Genomic DNA, 25,711 nt, shown 5'->3' with positions numbered 1-25,711 from the left:
AAGATTTGCTTGGATCCATTTAAAATTGCTTGATTGATAGATAAATAAGTAAGTAAATAAATAAATACCAACTCGATTGCCAGTTGCTCATAGAGGCTTTTTGTGGTTGATTCTTGGTGATGTTCTGATGTGCAGTTTGAGTTACCTATTTACCTGATAAGCATGTCGTTATTTGGAGAAGGCAGTGGCTCTTCTCCTTTTTGGTTGTCGGTTCTTTTGTAAACAGATCTTTGCTTTCAGTTAAATGGCACTCAATATAGATATGACCCAGGTGTTTTATTCTGTCAAGGTGCCAGCTTCAGGTATTTCTTCGTTTGGAGCTGTGTCTGCAGTGCCCTTCCGTCCACGAAAGCATCGTTGAGATGGAGCAGGTGGTGAAGGAGGCAAGTATATAGCTCAGTGCTGCTGGAAATAAGCCTGAAGGCTCTTAGCTTCCCTGCAGAAGGCATATGGTAATTTTCGAATATCTTCTTCAGGTGACAGACTTGCTGCGCATGGTGTGTTTGACTGAGGATTTGGCATACCTAACAAAGTTTCTGGAAGAAATTTTGGGATTGTGAGTTCGATGACTACTAACTTTAGAACTATTTTACCAGGAACTGCATGTGGTATTATGTGAGAATTGTGGAATTCTCAGGACTGTTTGTCCTGCTGGATGAGGGATGGAACAGAGAGGGTGGAATGGTGGCCATTGCATATTTAACCAATCTATTCCACAGATATATTGACTCGATCCCGAAGACACTTGGAAATCTTTATGACAGCCTAGGGTTTATGATTCCTCAGAAGCTGGCTGGTGTCCTTCCTCTAGATTTTTTCAGTGATGACTCCGTGACACAAGAGAACATATCCCCCCTTCTTTCTGTGCCTCTTCTGTCAAGTGCTCATAGATCAGTGTCGGGTGGCACTGAATCTGACCAGCTGGAGGAGCTTCGAACCCGATCAGCTAAGAAGAGAAGGTGGGAGCTCAAGGAATTGAAGGAATTACTTGCTCTGTTGTAGTTCTGACAGAGGGCAGTTGTCTTGGTATATAACTTGTTGAATTACTAGTTGCCCTTCTGTCTGAATCCCAGAAGCCATCTATTGGCATTCCTAACATGCAGCATCTGGCATCCTTTTTATTATCCAAGGAATATACAGAATTGATAATGTAGTCCCCAGTGCCCTTGCCTATCCACGTGGGGTCTCCAGGAGCTAGGAGCCTTTTATGAGATAAGCTTCGGACTTCAGTGTACTTTCTCTTTTCCTTGATGCTCTTCGTTCTTCATAACTAGTTGAATTGATAGTAGTTAACTTTTGGAAATTGTGAAGTTGGCGTGTTTTGCTACAAATTCAGACCAATGCCAACATAACTGGCTTTTATTAGTGTATTATTTTCAACTCTGATTCTTTTCTAATTTACTCGTAACCTCTGTTGAATGTATAATGGCTGTTTGTTTCTATTTTTAAAAGGAAAAATGCATTAATAAGACATAAAAGCATTGCAGAGGTTTCGCAGAATCTTCGACAAATTGAGATCCCCAAAGTGTCCAAGAGAGCTACAAAAAACGTAAGTTTTTTCCCAATGGACAGGAAATAGTGCTACAGGATCTGTTTCTTCCAGCATGAGTTGACACAATAAATAAGCTTGAAGGGCAGTGTCTCTACTTTGAGGAAGTGGACACTGGAGGTTACAGAAATAAAACAAGATGTTTTTATGAATGAGTATTCAACTGGAATCCAACAACTAAAGAACTATAAATTTGCTAAAGATAAACCAGTTTACTCAAAAGTATAACAGTTAGAGGTGATACAAAGAAAAACAGAAAGGAATGAATAAGTTAATTAAAAAATCTTTAGAGGGGCACCTGTGTGGCTCAGTCATTAAGCGTCTGCCTTCGGCTCAGGTCATGGTTCTAGGGTCGTGGGATCGAGCCCTGCATCGGGCCCCTGCTCAGCAGGAAGCCTGCTTCTCCCTCTCCCTCTCCCCCTGCTTATGTTCCCTCTCTCGCTGTATCTCTCTCTGTCAAATAAATAAATAAAATCTTTAAAAAAAAATCTTTAGATAAGCAAACTCAAAATAATAACAAAGCAAAGAGACATTGAAAAATAATGTGCATCATAATAGGACTTTCAGGACTTGCAGACCAGAAGGTACTTTTCAGTACATTTTACTTCAGTAAGGTGGGGTCGGGGCAGCTGTCGTGAAGCCAGGTGATTGCTGGTTTGTTTTTTTTTTGGTGGAAGGTGTGAGAACTTGAGGCTTTGTTGGTTGCAAAAAAGAAAGAAACCCAGCTGGAGTCTATTTATTAAGTAGAATTGATATCTTGTTAAGGAAAGAAGGGAGACAGTGCATTGAAACTTTTTGAACTGCGTGAACTATCTGAGAAGAGTTAAAATTCTGTAAGAACTAGCTTTACTAGCATTAATCATCACAGTAGTGCTTCTGTTTCTAGAGATGTATAGCTGTCCTTTGGAATTGGAGGTGGGATTGTTGTTTTAAGAGTTAGTGGTGTTCACTTCCTTAGTATGCCTTAATAAGTATAAGTGAAAAAATGCAAATCTTGTGTATCTTGGAATCCTGATTGGAGAGCGGGAAATCCAGAAGTGGGTGACCACAAAGGTGTCAGACCTCCTTTCTCTCTAGATGTTACAATGATTTGCAGTCCTTTCTAGCACTCCTTACGTCAGCCTCTATATGGTAGTTCATTCTTCAAGAAATATATTGGCATAACTGGAAAGAAACAAAAGCTTTAAAAACAATTCCGTTGTTTAGATGCATCTAGATTTTTAGACTATTGAATAGTAAATAGATTAATGCAGAGAAGTCCTTAAGAGTATAGTCATCCTCTAATTTATATGGGTTTTCCCTTACTTTTTAGTTATAAAAAGTATATATGATCATCGTTAAAAAAATTAAAAATCCTATAAAGTTAAAATTTAATAAGCGTGTCCCTTCTCCATTCATTCTTTTTTTTTTAAGATTTTATTTGAGAGAGAGGAGCGGGGGAGAGGGAGAGAATCTCAAGCAGACTCCCCGCGGAGCCCGCCACAGGAGTCCGATCTCACAGCCCTGAGAATCTCACAACCTTGAGATTGTGACCTGAGCTGAAATCAGAGTCTGATGCTCAACTGACTGAGCCACTCAGTCGCCCCTCCTCCATTCCTTCTTCAGAAGTAATCCTTGATGACTATTGTGTCTGTTCCAGGCCCTTTTCTATATATACCAATAGCACACATCAAAGGTGTCTTCATACCTGTTACACACATACATACACATTACAAGCTGTACAAACCTGCTGTACTTGTTCTGTTTTTTTTTTTTCTTTTTTCCCTTTTTCCCATCATGGACTTCTTTCTGTGTACGTACAGATAGGTCTTCCTTCCTTCTCTATTTCTAGAGGTCTTCCTGAGGTTTTAATGTCTGCGTTGGATGGATGTATCAAAATTTGCTTCACTCTATGGATGTTGAGGGTGTTTCTTATTTTGTATTACAATGCAGACTTCAGTGTCCCTGGAACATATATCTGTTTTTGTGCATTTTACAAGTATTACTGTTAGGGATTCCTACAAGTGGAACTGCAGGGGTCAGAGGATTTCATGTGGAATTTTTATTCTTTTAAATGAATGCCGATTTGCTCCTCTTCCAGGAGAGCTCTCGTCCTCCTCTTCAGCAGCCTCTACTTCCGGTGAAAGATCCAGTACAAGGTATACTGTGCTCTAGCAGTGCACACATTTATTGACTAGCATGACAAACTTAGTTTAATTGCACGTATTTTAGCAGCTGCATACAGTTATAAATTAGAATTTTGTATAATCGTTGGTTAATGAAATCTGTCCAAATACCACGTGCTAGGAGAATGAGGTATTCACATGGTCTCAAAATACTGCATTCTGCAAAATCACTGGCTGGAAATCTTTTTTAAAAACGCTATTATTATGAAAACCACAAAAAGGAAAAGAAATGATGATAAACTGGTTTAGGTGAAAGCATTTAAAGTGTGACCACTGAACGCACCACATGATCTGCTTCCATCTTAACTTTCATGGGTCGGGGTGGGGGAGCGGTAAGGGATATTGCTGACCATGAGAGAAGTGGGAAGATGGATAGTATGCCGGGTGCCCTGCCCCTGTTCTTGGGAGATGTGCACTGACGTGCAGGGAACTGAAGGGTTGGGATGTCCGCACCTTACTGTGCAACTTCGGTGGGGGAAAATTCTGTAAACATAGAGGTGCAGGGAGAAAACATGTTGATGGCTGGTGAATTTTAGTGTTGATTCTATGTGTAATGTGTTACTCTTTGAAGCTTTCTGTCAATATTAAACTTTGAAAAACTTGGGAAAACCAAGGAACAAATCAAACTTGGCTGTCAGGTCCTAAATCCATTTCAGGCATTTGTTTTGAAACTTGGGTGTTATTGGGGTCCTCAACAGTAATGTCGGTCACTAGTGGGTAAATATCAGGGCTGCTCCCAGCTCGTGGATCAGGGTTAATTTGGTTTGTATTTAAATGACCTGCTCTTAGAGGAGTTTATCCTTAGTGTTTGGGTAGCCGCCTCTGGGCCATCTTGCTTTGGACTAAGATGCCATCCTGCTAGCTTTGTCAAGTAGTTTTTGACTTGGGAGCTGTTTCTCCTAACTTTGAGTCTAAGTGGTCACACAATTCTCATGTCCTGGAGTCAGGAAGAGCATTTAAAATAACCTAGCAAATCCGTAAAATATCATAAGAAGAATGAGATTTGTGGAATTGAAAGGAGCAGTTCCTCTCCTTGGAGTTGAGCAGAATACAAAGCAGTCAAAAGGTCTAAAGTGAAGAAAATCATCATAACAGTGGCGTATAGTAAGAGGACTCTGATCTCCATTAGCCAGCCTCTTAAGGACTGTGTCCATTTTACAATGAGGACAGCCTCTAATTTAAGTGATGTGGGCCTTCCTCGTGTTCCTGAAAAGTTGGATTTAAACTGAATTTGTAAGAGTAAATAGTTTGAATGCATCATGTGAGTATAATATTTAAGGAAATCCTATTAGTAAATGTGAATATTAGTAAATGTTGCTTTTTCTTTTTTTAATGCTTTCAGAAGTGACTAAAGTTCGAAGAAATCTCTTCAACAAGGAAATGATTTCTCCTTCAAAGAGATCAGCAAAGCGGGGGTTGCCTAGAAGCCACTCTGTGTCCGCAGTGGAAGGTCTGGAGTGTAAACTTGACAACTTCAAGAGGACCAAAGGTACTATCTTTTAGGGTAGCCAAGAGAAGGGGGGGGCTCTTGGATCCAAAGCGGCATCCAGACTCTTTGTTGCAAAAGCTCATTGATCTGTTTTCCTCTCTGTGGTTACCATCAGTTTTCCCCTTGGGGTCTCTCTCCCTCCAAGCTTGGATGAAGACTTGATCCTGGTATCTGCTCAGTCTTTCCCTTCCTAGTCGCCCCCACAGACAAACATCTATTTTACAAAACCAATGAAAAAGAAAGGAAGAATAGTGACCAGTTGTTTTCAAGTCTTTTGAGGGTTTTTTTTGTTTTCTTTTTTCTTTTTTGTTCTTTTAGTAATTGAGTAAAGTATGATTCACCGGTCTTTGTTATATTCACAAAGTTACGCAACCATCATCATAAATTCCGGATCATTGAGTTTTTTTGTTTTTGTTTTTTGTTTTAAGATTTTATTTACTTACTTGACAGAGACAGAGAGGGAACACAAGCAGGGGCAGAGGGAGAGGGAGAAGCAGGCTCCCCGCTCAGCGGGGGGCCCGACATGGGACTTAATCCCAGGACCCTGGGATCATGACCCAAGCCGAAGGCAGCTGCTTAACTGACTGAACTGCCCAGGCACCCCCCAGGTCGTTTTTATCACGCTAGAAAGAAACTCCTTTTCCCCTGACTTTCCTAGCTGGAGGCAACCACCAATCAATCTACTTGCTCTTTCTGTGGATTCTCCTCTTGTGGGTATTTCTGGGTTTGTTTTGTTTTGTTTTTTAAGATTTTATTTATTTTGAGAGAGAGAGCATGAGCAGAGGGGAGAGGGAGAAGCCGACTCCCCGCTGAGCAAGGAGCTCGATGTGGCGCCCAATCCTAGGACCCTGGGATCATGACCTGAGCTAAAGGCAGATGCTTAACCGACTGAGCCACCCAGGCGCCCTCTTGTGGGTATTTCTTATAAGTGGAATCATACACTATACACCAGCTTTTTTCACGTAGCATGTTTTCAAGCCTTATATATGTGTTGTAGCATGTCTTAGCACCTCATTTCTGTTTATTGCCCATAATATACGATTGTATGGATAAACTGCCTTTTATTTATCCCTTTATCAGTTAGACATTTGAGTTGTTTCCACTTTTCGGCTATTGTGAATAATGTTTCTATAAACATTCATGTACAAGATTTTGTGTAGACATGTTTTTCATTCTCAGGCACATGCCTTGGAATGAAATTGCAGGGCCATATGGTAACTCTGTTTAACTGTGAGGAACTACTGAATCGTTTTCCAAAGTGGCTATACCATTTTACATTCCCACTAGCAATGTATGAGGGTTCGTTTCTCCACACCTACCTTCTGTTGAACCCCCCCCCTTTTTTTTTTTAAAGTAGGCTGGGGACCCCTGGATGGCTCATTTGATTGCACATCTGACTCTTGATTTTGGCTCAGGTCATGATATCAGGGTCAGGAGATTGAGCCCCGAGTCAGGCTCTGCACTCAGCATGGAGTCTGCTTGATAGGCTCGCTCTCCTTCCTGCCTGTCCATCTCCCTCCCGCCCTCCCCGCTTGTGTGTTCCTTTTATCTCTCTCTCTAAAATAAATAAGGGGTGCCTGGGTGGTGCAATTGGTTGAGCCTCTGACTCTTGGTTTTAGCTCAGGTCATGATCTCAGGGTCGTGAGATCGAGCCCTGGGTCGGGCTTTGCGCTCAGCATGGAGTCTGCTTGAGTTTCTCTCACCCTCTCTCTTTGCCCTTCCCCCCTTCTCTTTCCCTCTCTCTCTCAAATAAATAAAGAAATCTTTAAAGATAAATAAATTAAATAAATAAAATATTAAAGTAGGCTCCACACCTAGCGTGGAGCCCAACTGGGGCTTGAACTCATAACCCTGAGATCAAGACCTGAGTTGAGATCAACAGTCGGTCGCTTAACTGACTGAGCCACCCAGGGACCCCTGTTGTCCCTCTTTTTGATTCAGACTGTCCTCTTGGGTGTATGTGTAGTGGGATCTCATTGTGGTTCTCAGTTGTATTTCACTGATGACTAATTTTGAGCATCTTTTCGTGTGCCTGCTGGCTCTCTGTATGTCTACTTTAGAGAATGTCTATGCAAATTTTTGCCCATTTTTTAATTGAAATGTCAGATAAAAATTGTCTTATAATTGTTGAATTGCAAGAATTCTTTATATATTATAGATATTAGTCCCTCATCAGATACATGATTTGTAGATATTTTATCCAGTCTGTGGGTTGTCGTTTCACTTTGATAGTGCCCTTCAATACACAAAAAGTTTTTAATTTTGATGAAGTCCATTTTAAAGCAATTTATGAATTTTTGTCATTGCTTATGCTTTTGGTGTCATAGCTAAAAAACTACTACTTAGGGGCGCCTGGGTGGCTCAGTCGTTAAGCGTCTGCCTTCGGCTCAGGTCATGATCCCAGGGTCCTGGGATCGAGCCCTGCATTGGGCTCCCTGCTCCGCGGGAAGCCTGCTTCTCCCTCTCCCACTCCCCCTGCTTGTGTTCCCTCTCTAGCTGTGTCTCTCTCTGTCAAATAAATAAATAAAATCTTAAAAAAAAAAAAACAAAAAAAACTACTACTTAATCCAATTTTAGAGTTTAAGCTGTTCCATTTCAGTCTTTGATCCATTTTGAGTTAACTTTTGTGCATTATTTTGTGTGAGATAGGAGCCCAATGTCATTCTGTTGTATGTGGCTATCCTGTTGTCCCAATCCCATTTGTTGAAAAGACTTCTTTCCTCATTGAGTTGTTGTGGCATCTTGGTCAAAAGTAAAATGACCATATATTTTAAGGTGTTAATTATTTTTTAAATGTTAGGTAGAATTCAACATTAAAGCTATCTAGTCCTGAGTATTTCTTTGTGGGAAGTTTTTTGATAACTAATTCCATCCTTTACTTGTTATAGATTTATTTAGATTTTCTGTTTCTTCTTGAGTCTGTTTTCAGTGTTTGTGTCTTTCTAGGAATTTGTGTGTGTCTACTTTGCTGTTATACAGTAGTTCATAGCATTCCCTAATAGTCCTTTGAATTTCTGTGAGGTTGGTATCTATGATCCCTCTTTCATAGTAGTTTGGGTTTTCCCTCTTGGTCAGTCTAGTTAAAAGTTTGTCAGTTTAATGATCTTTTCAAAGAACCAAGTTTTGGTTTCATTGATTTTTGTTTTGTTTTGTTTTTAATTCTTGATTTCATTGATTTCCTATGCAGTCTTTACCATTTTCTTCCTTCTACTTGCTTTGGTGTTAGTTTGATCTTTTAAGGTTAACTTTAAGTTATTGATTTGAGAGCTTTCTTTTTTAAGACAGGCATTACAGGTACACATTCCCTTCTAATACTGCTTTAACTGTGTCCTCTAAGTCTGGGTATGTTGTGTTTTCATTATCTCAAAATATTTTCTAATTTCCCTTGTGATTTCTTCTTTGACCCATTGGTTATTTAAGAGTATGTTGACCTCCGTGTATTTGTGAGTTTCCCAGATTTCCTGCTGTTGTTAATTTCTAATTTCATTCCATTGTGGTTGGAGAACAAACCTTGTATTTTAGTCTTATTTTTTGAGACTTATTTTATGCTCTACCATTTGTCCTGTTAGTGGAGAATGTTCTATGTATGCTCGAGAATAATGTGCATTTTCTTGCTGGGTGGAGTGCATTACTATTTATCTTTTGACCTATTTATTTTATAATTGAAAATTCCCTTTATTTTACCCATCCCTCACCCACCTCCCCTCAGGCAACGACCAGTTCTATGTATTTAAGAGTCTGAGGGGTTTTTTTGTTTGTTTTGTTTTTTAGATTCCACATGTAAGTGAAACCATATGGTATTTGTCTTTCTCTGACTTACTTCACTTAGCAAAATACCCTCTAGGACCATTCATGTTGTCACAGATATCAAGATCTCATTCTTTTTTATGACTGAGTAATATTCCATTGTATGTATACCACATCTTTATCCATCCATCTATCAGTGGACACTTGGGTTGCTTCCATATCTTGGCTATTGTAAAGCCGCAGTAAACACAGGGGTACTTGTATCTTTTAGAATTAGCAGTTTCATTTTCTTTTTTTTTTTAAAGATTTTATTTATCTATTTGACAGAGAGAGACACAGTGAGAGAGGGAACACAAGCAGGGGGAGTGGGAGAGGGAGAAGCAGGCTTCCCACCGAGCAGGGAGCCCGATGCGGGGCTCCATCCCAGGACCCTGGGATCATGACCTGAGCCGAAGGCAGACGCTTAATGACTGAGCCACCCAGGCGCCCCTAGCAGTTTCATTTTCTTTGGATAAATACCCAGTAGTGGAATTACTGGATCCTATGGTAATTCTATTTTAAAAATTTTTAAGGAACCTTCATACTGTTTTCCCCAGTGGTTGCATCAGCTTGTATTCCACCAACAGTGCACGAGGATACCCTTTTTTCCACATCGTCGCCAACACTTGTTGTTTCTTGTGTTGCTGATTTTAGCCATTCTGACAGATGTGATACCTCATTGGTTGTTTTGATTTGAATTTCCCTGATGATGAGTGATGTTGAGCATCTTTTCATGTGTCTGTTGGCCATCTGGATGTCTTTGGAGCAATGTCTGTTTTAGGTCTTCTGCCCATTTTTAATTGGATTAGTTTTTGGTGTTGACTTGCCTGAGTTCTTATTTTGGATAGTAACCCCTGATTGGATATGTCATTTGCAAATATCTTCTCCCACTCAGTAGGTTGCCTTGTTGTTTTGTTAGTTTCCCTTGCTGTGCAGAAGCTTTTTATATTTTGGTGTAGTCCCAATAGTTTGCTTTTGTTTCCCTTGCCTGAGGAGATATATTTAGAAAGAAGTTGCTAAGGCTGATGTCAAAGAAGTTACAGCCTGTGTTCTCTTCTAGGATTTTATGGTTTCAGGTCTCACATTTAGGTCTTTAATCCATTTTATTTTTGTGTATGGTGTAAGAAAGTGGTCCAGTTTCATTCTTTTGCATGTAGCTGTCCAGTTTTCCCAACACCATTTATTGAAGAGAAGACTGTCTTTGTGCCATTGCATATTCTTGCCACCTTTGCTGTAGATTGACCATATAAGTGTGGCTTATTTCTGGGCTGTATATTCTGTTCCGTCAATCTGTGAGTCTGTTTTTATGCCAGTACCATAAGGTTTTGATTACTACAGCTTTGTAGTAGATCTTGAAATCTGGGATTGAGAAGATTGCTCTGGCTAATTGGGGTCTTTTGTGGTTTCATACAAATTTTAGTATTATTCTAGTTCTGTGAAAAATGCTTTTGGTATTTTGATAGAGATTGTATTGAATCTGTAGATTGCTTTGGGTGATATGGGCATTTTAACAATATTAAATCTTCGAATACATGAGCATGGTATATCTTTCCATTTATTTGTGCCATCTTCTATTTTTTCATCAGTGTTTTATACTCATAATACAGGTCTTTCATCTCCTTGATTAAGTTTATTCCTAGGTATTTTATTCTTCTTGGTGTAATTGTAAATGGGATTGTTTTTCTTTTTTTTATTCTTTTTAAACTTTTTTTTAAAGATTTTATTTATTTGAGAGAGTGAGCACGAGAGAGAGCCCACGAGCAGGGGCAGAGGGAGAGGGAAAAGCATACTCCCCACTGGGCAGGGAGCCCAGTGTGGGTCTTGATCCCAGGACCCTGGGATCATGACCTGAGCCAAAGGCAGATGCTTAACCAACTGAGCCACCCAGGCGTCCTTGTTTTCTTTTTCTTTCTGCTACTTCATTACTAGTGTGTAGAAATGTAACAGATTTCTGTATATTAATTTCATATTGTGCAACTTTACTGAATTCATTTATCAGTTCTAGTAGCTTTTTGATGGAATCTTTAGGGTTTTCTATATTTGGTATTGTTTTATCTCCAAGTACTTTTACTTACTCCTTACCAATTTGGATGCCTTTTATGTCTTGTCTGATTGCTGCAGCTAGGCCTTTCAGCACTGTGTTGCATAAAAGTGGTTGAGAGTAGACACTCTTGTTCTTGATCTTGAGGAAAAGCTCTGATTTTCAGCATTGAGTATGATGTTAGCTGTGGGGTTTTTTCATCTATGGCCTTATTACGTTAAGGTATGTTCCCTCTAAACCTATTTTGTTGAGCGTTTTTATCATGAATGGATGTTGTAGTTTGTCAAATGCTTTTTCTGTATCTATTGGGATGATCGTAATGGTTTGTATTTTCTCTTGTTTGTGTGAAGTATCACCTTGATTTGCAAATATTCAATCACCCTTGCTTCTTTGGAATAAATCCTACTTGATTGTGGTGAATGATTTTTTAATGTATTGTTGGATTCAGTTTGCTAATATTTTGTTGAGGATTATTGCATGTGTGCTCATCAGAGATACTGGCCTATAGTTTTCTGTAGTGTCTTTGAATTTGGTATGAGGGTAGTACTAGCCTTGTTGAATGAATTTACAAGTCTTCTTCCTCTTTTATTTTTTGGAATAGTTTGAGAATTTGGTTTCTTTTAATAATTTTTTTAAAAGATTTTATTTATTTGTCAGAGAGAGCACGCAAGCGAGCATAAGCAGGGGGAGAAGCAGACTCCCTGCTGAGCAAGGAGGCCGATGTGGAACTTGATCCCAGGATGTTGGGATCGTGACCTGAGCCACCCGGGCGTCCCTCTTTTAATAATTTTTATCACTTTATTGATATTCTCATTTTGTTCATACATTGTTTTCCTGATTTCCTTCAGTTCTTCATGATTTTCTTGAGCTCATTGAGCATATTTAGAAGACTTGATTTTGATGTCCTTGACCAGTGACTTTTTTTTTTTTTTGGCATTTTGAGGGCATCAACTCTGTTTTCCAAACTTTTTGTAAAGCATTGTATTCCATGTTGTGTGGTCAGTGAAGTTTCTGTTCTGTTAGCTCTGTTAACCAGTGACCTGATAAAGATTTCCTTAAATGTCTGACTCCAAAAAGGGAAAAGCAAGAAGGTATTCTTGTCCCTTTAAATCTTCCCAGGGATGGGGTGCCTGGGTGGCTCAGTTGGTTAAACACCTGACTCTTGATTTCAGCTCAGGTCATGATCTCAGCGTTGTGAGATCGAGCCCTGAGTCGGCCTCTGTGCTCTGTGTGAAGTCCACTTGAGTGTCTCTCTCTCCCTCTGCCCCTCCCCCCGCTTGCACGCATTCTCTCTCTCTCAAAATAAATAAAAATCTTAAAAATCTTGCCGGGGGTGCATTGAGGGAAAGCCGCTGCATCCACTGCATCCTGAGAGGTCCAAAACCAAGGCAAGTGTCTGCCCTAGCCCCACAGGAGTCCACCAGATTGACCAAAGCACACAACCCCAGGTTTGGAGGACCGAGTCCCCACTGTCTGTCTGCTCCCCATCAGCCAGCCGCTCCCAGAAGGTGGGCCTCTCCCCACAGCTGCAGCAGGGCTGAGGAAAGGAGATCATACCTGTTCGTGCATGGTGTTCCCTTACCAAAAATCAGCATCTCCCTTTCCTGTAAAGCATTTTCCTTATTGTTGCAAGTGTCCAGTTGGGTTCCATAGTTCCAAAATACTTGATTCTGATCATTTTTCCCCCTAGCTTACTAGTTGTTTTTGGTGGAGAGACCAACCTTGAGAGCTTCTTATGGCACTATGTGTGTGTGTGTGTGTGTGTGTGTCCCGGATTATGATTAATATCTTATAACAGCCTTATTCAGATTAATACCAGTTTAATTTCAGTAGTATTCTGACTTTGCTCCTGTAAATTCAGTTCTCTTTCCCACTCCTTCCTTTGTGCTCTATTGTCATACACATTACATCTTTGTACATCGTATGCCCATCAACACCAATTTTTATTTTTATTTATTATTTTTTTAAAAGTAGGCTCCATGACCTAATGTGGAGCCGCAACACGGGGCTCAAACTCAGGACCCTGAGATTGAGACTTGAGCCGGGATCAGGAGTCGGACACCTAACCTACCGAGCCACCCAGGCGCCCCCATTGACACCAATTTATAATTATCACTTTATCTTTTAACTCCTAGGAGAGGAAGAGTTACACAAAATGCTTTTGTGCTGTACATTATATTTATTTATGTAGTTCCTTCACTGGTGCTCATTAATTCTTCCCATGGATTCATCTCACCCTTGAGTGCCCGTTCAGCCTGAAGGACTCCCTCTAGTGGGACAGGTCTGCTACTTAAGAATTCTCTGTTTTGTTTTTTTGGGAGGAGTTTGTTTTTAATCTGGGAACATGCTGATTTCCTTTGTTTTGAACAGTAATTTTGCTGGATATAGAATTCTTGGTTGAGTCTTTTTCTCTTTCAGCCCTTTGAATACATCATCACAGTGTCTTTTGGCCTTCCTTTCTGATGAGAAATCAGCTGTTATTCTTCTAGAGGATCCTTTGTACTTGATGAATTCCCTGATCTTTGGCTCCTTTCAAGATTCTCTCTTTGACTTCTTACAGTTTATGATTTGTGTAAGTGTGGATCTCTTTGACTTTATCCTTCTGGGGTTATTGAGGTTCTTGGATGTGTAATGTCTTTCATCAAAGTTGGGAAGTTTTCAGCCCATATTTCTTCAGATGTTCTTCATGCTTCTCTTTCCTCTCCTCCTGGGGCGCCCCATATGTGGATGTTGCGCTTGACAGTGTCTCACAGATGTCTGAGACGGTTTCTGATGAGAAACCCTCAGTCTGGATAATATAAATTAATCCATCTTCAAATTTGTTGATTCTTCTCCTACCTCATATCTGTGGCTAAACCATTCTAATAAAATTTTTTTTATTAACATATAATGTATTAGTTTCACAATTCGCAGCGCTCGCCATAGCACATACCCTCCCCAGTGTCCATCACCCAGCCCCCCCATCCCTCCCACCCCCCCACCACTCCAGCAACCCTCAATTTATTTCCTGAGATTAAGAGTCTTTTATGGTTTGTCTCCCTCTCTGGTTTCATCTTGTTTCATTTTTCCCTCCCTTCCCCTATGATCCTCTGTCTTGTTTCTCAAATTCCTCATATCAGTGAGATCATATGATAATTCTTTCGGATTGACTTATTTCACTTAGCACAATACCCTCTAGTTCCATCCACGTCATTGCCAATGGCAAGATTTTGTTTTTTTGATGGCTGCATAATAGTCCATTGTATATATACCACATCTTCTTTATCCATTCATCTGTTGATGGACATCTTGGCTCTTTCCGTAGTTTGGCTACTAATTTTTTCATTTTTCAGCTTTAGAATTTCTGTTTGGTTCTTTTTTGGGATTTCTGTCCCTTTGGGGCAAGTCCTCAGTTTCCTACTTCCCTTTGGTTCTTTGGATGGAAGTTTTTAGGTCTTTGGACATATTTCAAACAGCTAATTTAGAGTCTTGGTCTAACAAATCCAATGTTTGGAATTCCTCAGGGACTGCTTCTAATGACTGTTTTGTTGTTGTTGGTTTTTTTTTTTTCTCTTTTCCTGCACCTGGGCCAAACTCTCTTGCTTCTTTGCATGTCTCATGTTTTATTGACAATTAGACATAATAAGGCAGTTCTGACAGACCTGTCCCCTTCCAGCCCGGGTTTGTTGTCATTATTAGTGCCACTGTTTGCTTGGTGACTTTCCTGAATTTAATTCTTTAAAGCCTGTATTCTGTCACGAGTGGCCACTGACATCTACTCAGTTAGCTTAGTGATCCCGCTAATGATCGGGCAGATTTCCTTAAACGCCTGGAACCAGTAAGTTTCTCAGCCTTTGCTGTGAGGGTCCTAGGTGCGTTGGCTCATTTTCTTAGAAATGTAAGCTGCCTGGCTGAGTACTGAAGGCCTCAGGTTAGCCATGGGTGACAGCTTAGGCCTTAGAGGTTTCTTTTTTTTTTTTTTTTTTTTAAGATTTTATTTATTTGACAGAGACAGACACAGTAAGAGAGGGAACACAAGCAGGGGGAGTGGGAGAGGGAGAAGCAGGCTTCCCGCCGAGAAGGGAGCCCGATGCGGGGCTTGATCCCAGGACCCTGGGATCATGACCTGAGCCGAAGGCAGACGCCTAACAACTGAGCCACCCAGGCACCCAGGCCTTAGTGGTTTCTCCCAGGCATGCACACACCCCTACATTGCATGGAGTTTCAGATTCCTTTTTTTTTTTTTTTAAAGATTTTATTTATTTATCTGACAGAGGCACAGCGAGAGAGGGAACACAAGCAAGGGGAGTGGCAGAGGGAGGGGGAGAAGCAGGCTTCCCGAGGAGCAAGGAGCCTGATGCGGGGCTCGATCCCAGGACCCTGGGATCATGACCTGAGCTGAAGGCAGATGCTTAACCATCTGAGCCACCCAGGCGCCCCGGAGTTTCAGATTCCTAAGAGTATGTTGGAGGTTTGCAGAGGCTCCTGTAGACGTCTCCTTCCCCAGTGTTCCCTTTTAAACTTTTGGTTAGCATATTGTTTGCCCCAGCTGTTACCACTCCCTCTGGCAGCTGTGATGTTTACAATTGCTGCCGATTGGTTTCAGAAAGTGCTCCCTGGAAAGAGGTTGTTTGCCCTGGGTGAGTTCTGAGGTCAAACAGAGACCACCCTGGTGCATAGGGTTTTGCAGGAAGCTGCCAGACAGGTCAGATAATGACAGCTGGGAGTGGCGCTTTGGAGAAGCCTCAGTCCGGTTCGGCCCATTCACAGGCCCCTGGGCTGTTGGTTTGCACAGTGTTTGCAGACTCTTGGTTCCCAAGGCTACAGGGCTGGGGAGAAGGGTCAGGACCCAGGCAGGATAAAGTTCTATGAAGCTCGCTGTTACTACATTCACTGTTTTTCTTGGATAAATACTCCATGGATTGTTATAAACTGGTTAATTTCCAGAATTCTAAAACTGATTTTGCCTATTTTTGCCCAGTGTTCTCATTCCTTTTATGGAGGAGAGTTATTTCAGAGGTCCTTATGCCACATTCCTGCTGATATCCCTTCTCTTCCTAGTCACTTTTTTTTTAAAGATTTTATTTATTTGACAGAGCACAAGCAGGGGGAGCAGCAGGCAGAGGGAGGGAGAGAAGCAGGCTCCCCGATGAGCACGGAGCCTGATGTGGGACTTGGTCCCAGGACCCTGGGATCATGACCTGAGCCGAAGGCAGACGATCAACCCTGAGCCACCCAGGCGTCCCACTTCCTAGTCACTTTTAACTCCCTTTAAACGAGTCCTCCCATGAGCAGCTGAGTTACATAATCTGCGGAAATTTATGCCAGCTGGCTGGATCGTATTAAATACCTTAAAGCTGCATGACATATCAGCATTTTTGCGTACTTTATTTCATTTAATTATAAATATAAGAACCACTGATGAGTGAATGTATAAGCTCTAATAAGTTTTTTATTTTTTTCAGGATTGCTTATTAGAGAATAATTTTACAGTATTTTATATTGGCTTATTATTTAGTCTCTAATGCTAATAAACTGTTGTATCATGTTAAATTGAATCCTATGGTTGGTTAGATGTTAGTCCAAAAACCATTAAGTGAAAACAAAAACCACTCTGGCATGAGTAGTAAGCCATGTATAAGTTTAAACTGCCCTCTTTGGCTTGCTGCTACTTCTTGATAAGGTTAAATGAGATTTATGCCGTTTACATTTTAGGTTATCACAGACTGCTGACTAGGAGTGTGGCTGAGACTCCAGTACATAAGCAGGTGTCCAGAAGGCTTCTTCATAGACAAATCAAGGGCAGGTGAGTAACATCCTTGTCTAGCTGCTTCCTGCACCCACACGGCCTTGCTAATGGTCTTGTGGGCTGCTGTCCATCTCCAAAAGCCTCTTGTGACTCCCATCTTAACTGTCTGGTTTATAACCAAAAAGCGTTCAGCATTCTATAAATTCTACAAAGGCTAGAGAACCATACAAAATGTACTTTTTTGTCTCACTTCTTACATTTGGCATAATTATTTTGAGATTTATCCATGGTGTTGCATGTGTCCATAGTTCATCTGTGTGTGCGTGCACGTGCGCGTGCTGAGAAGCATTCCATCAAATGAATATTCAGCATTTTTTTAAAAAAGCATTCATCATTGGATGGAGAGAGTCGTCATGGCTGCTGGGCAAGACTGGAAGTCTAGGATCTCAGCTTGGCCTGTGGGTGGGTAGGGCCAAAGTTTTCCATGGCAGTTAGTGTCTGGGAGTTTATCATGCTAGCTTGCCCCTTTCCTGGTTCTTTAGCCGGAGAGAACTCGCTTTCCTTAGAGCAGGTTTGTACCTGTTGATGTATTTGGGTTGTCCGTCCCCCCCAGCACCCAGTCTGGGATCTGTGAAGCAAAAAGGTAACTCCGGGAGCTCACTCTCCTGTCTCTCCTGGGGTCCTGAGGTCCCCAGCCAATCTGCCTCCTTTTGCCACCTTTTAGTCTGTAGTTCATTTTCTATACAACGTCCAGGGTTTTTAGCTGCACTTCACAGGAACAAAAGGGAGCCTTGTCAGGGCTTCCTCTAGACATTATTTGTGTACAGATTTTACACACTTGTATAAGAATCTGCAGGACAATTGCAAGAAGTGAAATTGATAGGTTAGAAGGCATACATATTTCTAATTAATTTTTATGTTGTAAAACTGCTTTCTAAAAAAGCGTGCTGACCATTCTCCTTCGGCCAGTAAGGCACATGAGCGTGCGTGCCCGCGCTGGTGTTCTCAGACCCGGGCTCTGCGTCGCTTTGTGAGGCGAGAGGCGGTGCAGCTCTCCTGTGCATTAAGTAGGAGCTAATAGTGACACTGAATAATCCTTATGCTTGTTGTTCCTTAAGGTCCTCTGATCCTGGTCCTGATATCGACATTGTGGAAGAGTCCCCAGAAAAAGGAGCACACGGTAGTGCCTACATTTGTTTTGCGTTGCACGCAGGGCTTGAACTCACGACTCTGAGATCAAGACCCGAGCTGAGAGCAAGAGTCAGATGCCTAACCGACTGAGCTACCCAGGAGCCCCTCTTCTGTGTTGCATTTTAACTAGTTTCTCTGAAAACCCTTCTGTACCTGTGTTCTCGCTCAGCATATCCTAAGATATTTTAGAGATGTGACAGCTCTGGGCCCACAGTATAGATCAGTAAATATTTATTAGTAAATGGTCTCTTACACAGAATTTACCAAAGGGATTTCTGGAGAAATCTTTTTACACAGTAGAAATGGGATTCAGGGCACAGGCTAACCACTGTGTAATACAAAGTGCTGGGGCTTATTTTACAGGTGCATGTGGGGTCACCTTGCTGGCTCTGTCGGTAGAGTATGTGGCTCTTGATCTCGGGGTTGTGAATTTGAGCCCCACGTTGGGTGTAGAGATTACTTAGAAATAAAATCTTTTTTCTTTTTTAAATTTTATTTATTTATTAGAGAGAAAGCAAGAGCAAGGAGAAGAGGCAGAGGGAGAGGGAGAAGCAGGCTTCCCACTGAGCAGGGAGCCTGATGCAGGGCTCAATCCCAGGACCCTGGGATCATAACCTGAGCCGAAGGCAGACGCTCAACCAACTGAGCCACCCAGGTGTCCCTAGAAATAAAATCTTAAAAAAAAAGTACTTGTGATTCAGGAGTTACCCCAAAAAACCTTCTTTTTTAATGATTCAAGTAATTTATTGTAGAAATTCAGAAAATAGAAGCAAAATTTTAATAGTCAGTAATCCCACAATTCGGAAATAGTGTTAAGATTTTAGTTTTAATAATACTCTTACCGGTGTCGTTTCTATACAAATGTATGTAACATAAACAAAACTGCAATTTAAAAAAATTTTTTTTACAAAAGTCACACTATACAAACCTTTTTTTTTCCCCACCGTGGCTAAAAGGCTGGCAGTTTGAAACTTCTGAGGGTGACAGTCTAGTGGGTCAGTGGTTTTTTTGTACTCTGGGGCAATATATTATACCCTTTGTAGCTTTGTTACAACACTTCAGAAATCTCAAGTTAGTAATTTGTCAAATTTCCATCTTGTATGTGGTATTATGTAAATTTTACCATTTCATATGTGGGAAAATGTAAAAAGCTTGCATTTCTCCCTGGTTACTAACTGGGATTCTGGTTTTGCAGAAGTAAGCTTGAGACGAAGTCCTCGAATCAAGCAGTTGTCAATCAGCAGGACAAATTCTGGTTCCTTCTATTCTGGGTCTCAGCCAAAGTCTCGAAGTGTACAAAGAGTTCACTCATTCCAGCAAGACAAGTCAGGTAACATGCTTGCTCACCTGCCTTCAGAAGTCTGGGTCTACTCAGTGGGAAGTGTTTTTGGGAAAAGTACAAAATTTGACATTTTCTTTCTTGACACTGGAGCAGTAGAATAGGTATGTCCTTTAGAGGTTCAGAGTGATGGACAATCCATGACCTTCATTAACAGTGTCCTCCCTTTGGATTCCTACAACTGGTCATCCACACTGTCCTTAGAGGTAATTTATCCATTCAACAGGAATTACCCATTATTTCCACCTTGTGTTCATATTCTACACTCAAGCGTCCTAGGTAGAAGGTGATATCTGTTTGTCCTTCATGCTTTTATCCGTCATTAGTCTGGATCCTCAGATACATGTTTTTGTATTTACAAATAGTTTTACTTGCCTAACATATATAAGGGCTGAAGTTAGTATGCGGGCTTATTAAAATTCAAGATGGCAGCAATAATTGTAGTTGCTGGCATAATTAGGTGGAATCCGTCCCCACTCCCACTTGCTCTAAAAAATTGTACTCTTGTATAGACTGGCTGTTCTATTAGTATTGGGAGGGCAGGAGCTAAGAAAGACTCACTGTTTTTGACTTGCAGACCAAAGAGAAAATTCTTCAAACCCAAGTATTCGTTCTCCCAAGAGGCTGTTTTTTGGGGCATTGTCTGAGATGGTCAGTCCCTCAGAGAAGGGTTCAGCTCGAATTCAGAGGCCTTCAAGAAACCCACTGGGCTCTGAGATACCCACAGCTTACCAGGTATAACATTTCTGTAATGTTTAAAACAGTGTGGTCTTGAGGGGAAAACAGAGACATGGCCCAGAAAACCCACTGAGTACATTAGGGATGAGAAAGCAGGTGATCTGTAGCTACTACTAGCTATTTGGGGGTGGTTGGGTTGATCCAGATGAATGATTATTGGGTATGTGGGGATGTAAGGCAGTAGTCTGGCTGAGGCCATTGTGGTGGGAAGAAAATAGAAATGATCTCCTCTGGTCTGTTGGTTTCATCCACTATTTTTATCAAACACTATATATCTTTCTGAAATGTGCAGGGATCAGTCCTCTGTTTCCCTTACATTGTCCACCCAGTCTAGTCACCCACCTCAGAAAGTTGAGAGTCACTCTCGACTGCTCCCTCTTTCCAGACAGAGGCAATCAATCCTACCACTTTTATTTATAGACCGCATTTGATACCCTTCCCTCTTCATCCCGTGCAGTTCCTGCCTGCCTTCAATTCTGCCTGGAACATTTCAACTGCCTTTTCCCTCTCATGTCCATCCTGCCCCCAGAGGCCGGAGTGATCTTTCACACTGCATCACTTTGCTTAAAGCTCTATGACTCTGTTAAGCAGGGTTTTCTAGGTTTTCCTAAAATGGAACCCTTTTGTTAAAAAATAATCTTTGCTTGGAAACCCAATAAACGGCTTAGAGGTTGGGGGAGGACACAAAGCTCTGGGGATGGGTTTGAAGACCACCGATCTCCAGGACCAGGATCAGTCCTCCCAGATGGGTATGGGCCGCTGTGGGCTGGCTGTGGCCCTTGCCTCTCACCACCCCCTGCTTCATAATCCACTTTCCCGGCCACATCAGGCTGCACGCTGGCCTGCACACAGCTGCTGCTGTTATTTTAGGCAAAGGAAGAGTTCCTACTTCCCCACTTTTGGCCTTCACCTGCTGACACCCCCTTCTTAAAGACCTGACTCCCTGTTCCTGTCCCCCTTTCCTGCTAGCTGGGTTAGACAGCCAGCTGCTCTTGTGCTCCCACATTGTCCTGTGCGTGGCCCCGTCAGTGCACTGGTGACACTGTGTTGTCATCTGGCTGTGCCCCATTGAACGTGAAATGCCCACTAGACCAGGATTCCCTTGAGATAATCAGATAGAAACGAAAGGTGTCTGATCTCCTTTATACGCTGGGTGCGTAACTGCCTTTTGCAGGAAGGGAGGGAGATTTGCGGCTGGGGAGTCTCCTTCTGGAGACGTTCTCTGTGCCGCTGTACCTTAGGTGTCTGGGTACTCCATACCGCACGTCCCCTGTCACCGGCACGCACACTCACACAGGGCCCAGCACACAGTGGGGGCGTAGCAAGCGCGTGCTGAATGCAGGTGAACAGCAGAGGACGTGACACCCAGAGGCCACGTTAGGCAGAGCTCAGAAGGCGCTATCTCCTTGAAGAGAAGGGTGGTAGAGTGGTAGAGTGACACACCATTCAAGGCAAAGCCTGGTTTAGCTGCCATATGCATATTAAGGAAATTTTTTGTCTTAGACCCAAGATTAGATTCAGTGTTTGGTGCTAGGAAAAAATAGACAAGTGAAATCTGGGTCATGGTTGGAAGTGGAAACGTGTCGCTATTGGAAATCAGCTTACGGTCATTCCATCGGCCGCCCAGAAATCTCCCACCTGCCTTTCTCATTGCCTTAGAGAGGACTAAAATGCTCAATAGAGAATAGGGGTTATGATATTTAGGCACTGAAATAAGCATCTCTTTACAGACTCCTAAGAAGAGTAACCGGAAATCTCCAGGTTCTTCTAAAGCTACCCCAAGAAGGTTCCCTCGTACACCACAAACTCCGCTGTGCACCCCGGAAAGGCAGCGGAAACCCCCTACAGAAGTGACTCCTGCCAAACAGGTCATTTTTAAGGAGTCCTTAAAAGACTCCTCACATAGCTGGGATTCACCATCTCAACCCAAAGTCACTCCTTGGAAAGGACACTCCCTGGCAAAAGGAGGAACCTCTCCTCTTGAAAAGAAGATACCAAGAACTCCCAAAAGGCCAGGGGGCCAGCCACCTGGATTTCTGAATTCTACTTGGCCACCCTCAGTGACTTCCAGTCCCGAAAGCACCTCCTGCCCAGCAGGCCTGACCGGGAGTGAGGGTCTGATGCCCGTCGGGTCCGCGCTGAGAACCCCTCCGAGAGCAGCAGCCTCAGGGGGGAGAAGAGAAACCCCTCCGGATCCAATGCACCCCCCTCCCCATGTTCCCGGGGCTTCTCAGGCAGAGGAGCTCACACAGAAATGGAGGGATAAAGCTGCCTCAGTCCCCAAGACACCTCGGAGCACCAATCTGACTTCTCCCCGCCTTCTTTCTCCAAAAAAACCTTTGGCCTCTCCCTTAGGTGAAATTGCCAAGAGTCCATTTCGGGAATTTTCGATAGAATCTCCTCCCCCCGAAGAACTGGATTGGGAAGAGCCCCAGAAAGCACCTCCCGTAGCCTCGTCTCTCTCCTGGCCTGGTCCCTCCACGCCCCCCCGAATCCCACAGATCGCCCAGTCTGAGCCCGTGCCCCCTCGGGCCCCTGCTAAAACTGGAAAAAGGCACAGAGAGACCTCGGACCTGGAAAGCAGCTCCCTGGAGGGCCAGCCAAGCACCTCGGCCGCTCCTAGGGCTGCTGCAGCTGGCAGCCCAGCCGCCCTCACAGACGCTGGAAACGACCAGCCTTCCCTGGAAAGACACAGTCCCTCTGGGACCGGCTGCGGGAGTGACCGGCGCAGGTCCTCTCCTGTGCTGAGGGCGAGTGTCCTGGGCCACCTCGCTCTCCTGGACGAAGCGGAGCACCACGGCAGCGACGGCTCGCCAGGCCACGTCACGGCAGCGGAAGGTGAGGCGTCAAGGCCGGTGGTGGCGCGGGAGAAGCCTTCTCCGTCGGCCCCCGGGAGCCCACCATCCTCTCCTGCCCGCGGGCCCCGCTCCCCCCGGGCCCCGTCCTATGCCCTGCGCCGCACGGCCGACAGAAGGCAGCGCCAGGCGGCCACGCCGCCAGAGAAGCTGCAGGCTCGGCCCTCTAAAGCCTCGGCCAGCCCCCAGACCTACGAGGTGGAGCTGGAGATGCAAGCTTCGGGCCTGCCCAAGCTTCGCATTAAAAAGGTAGACACCAGCTGCCTGGCGGAAGCCGAGCCCCCGAGAAGGGAGGAGAGCTCCCTCCCTGGACTCAGCATGCCCGGGGCCAGCAAGTCCTCAGGGAAACCTGAAGCCACCTACGTGTCGCCCCCCTGCCTTCGTCCCTCGCACAGTACCCCCGGCAAGAGCGGGGGACAGACCTACATCTGCCAGTCCTGTACCCCCACCCGCTGCCCCTCTAGCACCCCCTCTCCGTTTCAAACAGACGGTGTTCCCTGGACCCCATCTCCCAAACACAGTGGGAAGACCACCCCTGACACCATTCAGGACTGGCCGCGGAGGAAGAGGGCGGGGGGCGGCAGCTCTGCCGGGAGGGGCGACATCGGCCTGGACCTCCCTGCAGGCGTGTTCCTGCTCGAGCCGGAGCGAAGGGAGCGAGGAGGCCTTGACCTCGGCAGCAGCAGGACTCCCCTCCTGGGGGATTTTGAGCTTGAGGGGGTGTGCCAGCTGCCAGACCAGTCGCCTCCCAGGGACAGTGCGCCCCAGGCTGAGGAAGCCTTCTCCTGGGGCCAGTTCGGGTGGGGTTCCAGGAAGAGGCTCCTTCCCACCAAGGAGGAAGCGGAGTGTCCAGCCAAGAGGGCGTGTGAGGAGCAGAGAGGAGACGCAGAGCTGCGCAGGAGTGAGGGGTGGTCTCCACGTGCCAGTGGGCGGCACGTCCCCTCCCTGGGGGCCGACGATGTGTTCGTGCCGGGTGAGTCCGCGGCCCTGGGGTGGCGGCCGGCGGTTCGTTTGGCGGGGGCGCCGCGGGGCCGTGCTCACCCTGGACCCTCCCGTAGGTTCCACGCCCCCGCCGGGCCCTGCGCCGTGGAGCTGCCTGTCGGCTAGCGGCCTGCAGGCTCTCACCCAGTCCCCGCTGCTGTTCCAGGGGAAGACGCCTTCCTCGCGGTGTCCCGAGGCCAGAGGTAATTTGTTGAGCGAAGGTCCTGGAGACTTAGGCGGACCAAACTTGGGTCCTTCGGGTGACTCCCCAGAGCTTGCTCAGGGTGGCCAGGCGGTGGGATGGTGGAGTCGGAGGGCGTGCCCGATCCGGGACAGTGGACTTTGTCCCTGCGGTGTCCTGTGCTCTTCCCAGAGAAACCACACTAGCACTCCCCTGTGTCATGAAGCAGCTTCTGGAAGCAGTGACAGAGGGGACCTACCGTGTGGTGTAGTCACTGGTACCTGAGGAGCGTGTGTCCGGCGGCACGGTGGCAGCCCGCCCCCCCTCCCCCTGGGGGGGGTTACACCCCTGCGCTTCCGTACACGCGTTAGGATTAGGGACTGGCTGCTGGGATCGGCCTTCAGACTTGAGGGGTCCCTTTCCTCGACCCACCCGGGAAAGGGACCGGCTTGCGGGTGCTCAGTGCACTGGGTTAGAAACATCTAGAACTGAAGGGGAATCCAGGAGGCCGGAGCCTCTGGTGATTCCCTTCCCCCGAGACCAGGATATAAATCAGGCAGAACAGCAGAATGCACAGTCCAGCTGAGGGAATTCAGCCCGCAGGACTTGGCTTTTCCAGACCGCCGCCAGCCCTGCGCTGACGGAGTGGGGAGCCTGGAAGGAAGGCAGCACGCGGACCGGCAGGCGCTGCCTGCGTGGGGACCTCTGGCCCGTTCAAGCCCCTGCTCTTCTGTCCCGTCCTCATCTCCTGCATGCCCCCTCTGCCTTCTTCTAGATGAGGAGATGGAGGTCGTCCCCCCAACGGCCGAAGAATCTCCTTTCAGCCGAGCATTCTCCAGGAGACGCCCCATCAGCAGGACGTACACACGGAAGAAACTCCTGAGCTAGTCAGGCTGGCCCTGGTCGGGGGACCTAAACCTCCACACACTACTGAGCTTGGCCAGAGCCACTGGCTTCCCAGGCCGGACGAGTGCTCGGAGAGCAGTTTCCTCTGGACGTGTCAGGAATTCCAGGCTCCTGGCACAGAGGACTTCTGACCCCAGAAACTCGGCTCATCTGAGCCAGGGCCTGACTAAGCTGTCCTACGTCACCCTGGAGGGCTGCCTGGAAACCAAGGAGGCTCAAAAGATAAGTCAGCCCGGTCCCCGTGGGCTTACAGGTACTGGGGGCCTGGTCCCAGTCCTCTACTGTGTCAGCGCTCCGATTCCCACAAGAGTCCCTTGGGGGGTTTAGTCCCCCTCCGGGGGTGCCTTCCTCCCAGCCCTGCCCCTTGTTAGGGAGGTGGTGCGGCGGGTGCTCTGACTCAGCTGGGGAAGCAGACAAGGAATTGTAAGAGCAGGCTCCCCTTCGGCCCCCGCCTCTGAGAGACCAAGGCCAGTCCAAGTGGGAGAAAGGGCTCCTCAGGGGCCCCTCACAAAGCTGAAGGCTGCGGCCAACAGCAGAATTTCTTACCTTCCCCACGTCATAATAAAATCCTCTCGGGCTGCGTAGCATTCAGTGCCTTTCTGTTTAAACCTGGAGGCCTCACGCTGACTCACTCTGGCCGAGCTCTAGTGGTTCCTGGTTCTGCGTCTCCGAGTCAGCCCTGAAACCTGGCCCGGCCCTGTCCTCACTGTGCTCGGGGAGATGCAGCTGTTTGGGGGGGGGGGGGGGCACGCAGAGTGGCCT

General features: G+C 45.0%; 1 protein-coding gene across 1 annotated transcript in view; it reads left to right on the top strand.

The window, feature by feature from the left end:
- The window catches only part of TICRR (TOPBP1 interacting checkpoint and replication regulator), a 44,209-nt gene extending 18,698 nt beyond the window's left edge, over positions 1-25,511 (top strand). The window contains exons 10-22 of the mRNA XM_032391995.1: positions 290-383; positions 477-556; positions 720-959; positions 1,453-1,549; positions 3,630-3,687; positions 5,057-5,203; positions 16,725-16,815; positions 17,877-17,938; positions 19,148-19,279; positions 19,866-20,023; positions 21,757-23,854; positions 23,940-24,065; positions 24,819-25,511. Coding sequence (XP_032247886.1) covers positions 290-383; positions 477-556; positions 720-959; positions 1,453-1,549; positions 3,630-3,687; positions 5,057-5,203; positions 16,725-16,815; positions 17,877-17,938; positions 19,148-19,279; positions 19,866-20,023; positions 21,757-23,854; positions 23,940-24,065; positions 24,819-24,931 — 3,496 coding nt within the window. The 3' untranslated portion in view covers positions 24,932-25,511. The remainder of the gene's footprint in view (positions 1-289; positions 384-476; positions 557-719; positions 960-1,452; positions 1,550-3,629; positions 3,688-5,056; positions 5,204-16,724; positions 16,816-17,876; positions 17,939-19,147; positions 19,280-19,865; positions 20,024-21,756; positions 23,855-23,939; positions 24,066-24,818) is intronic.
- Positions 25,512-25,711: the final 200 nt, after the last annotated feature.

This window comes from Phoca vitulina, unplaced genomic scaffold (genome assembly GCF_004348235.1).
Source record: "Phoca vitulina isolate PV1807 unplaced genomic scaffold, GSC_HSeal_1.0 scaffold65, whole genome shotgun sequence".
Taxonomy (NCBI): domain Eukaryota; kingdom Metazoa; phylum Chordata; class Mammalia; order Carnivora; family Phocidae; genus Phoca; species Phoca vitulina.
This window is presented reverse-complemented; position numbering and strand designations above follow the sequence as displayed.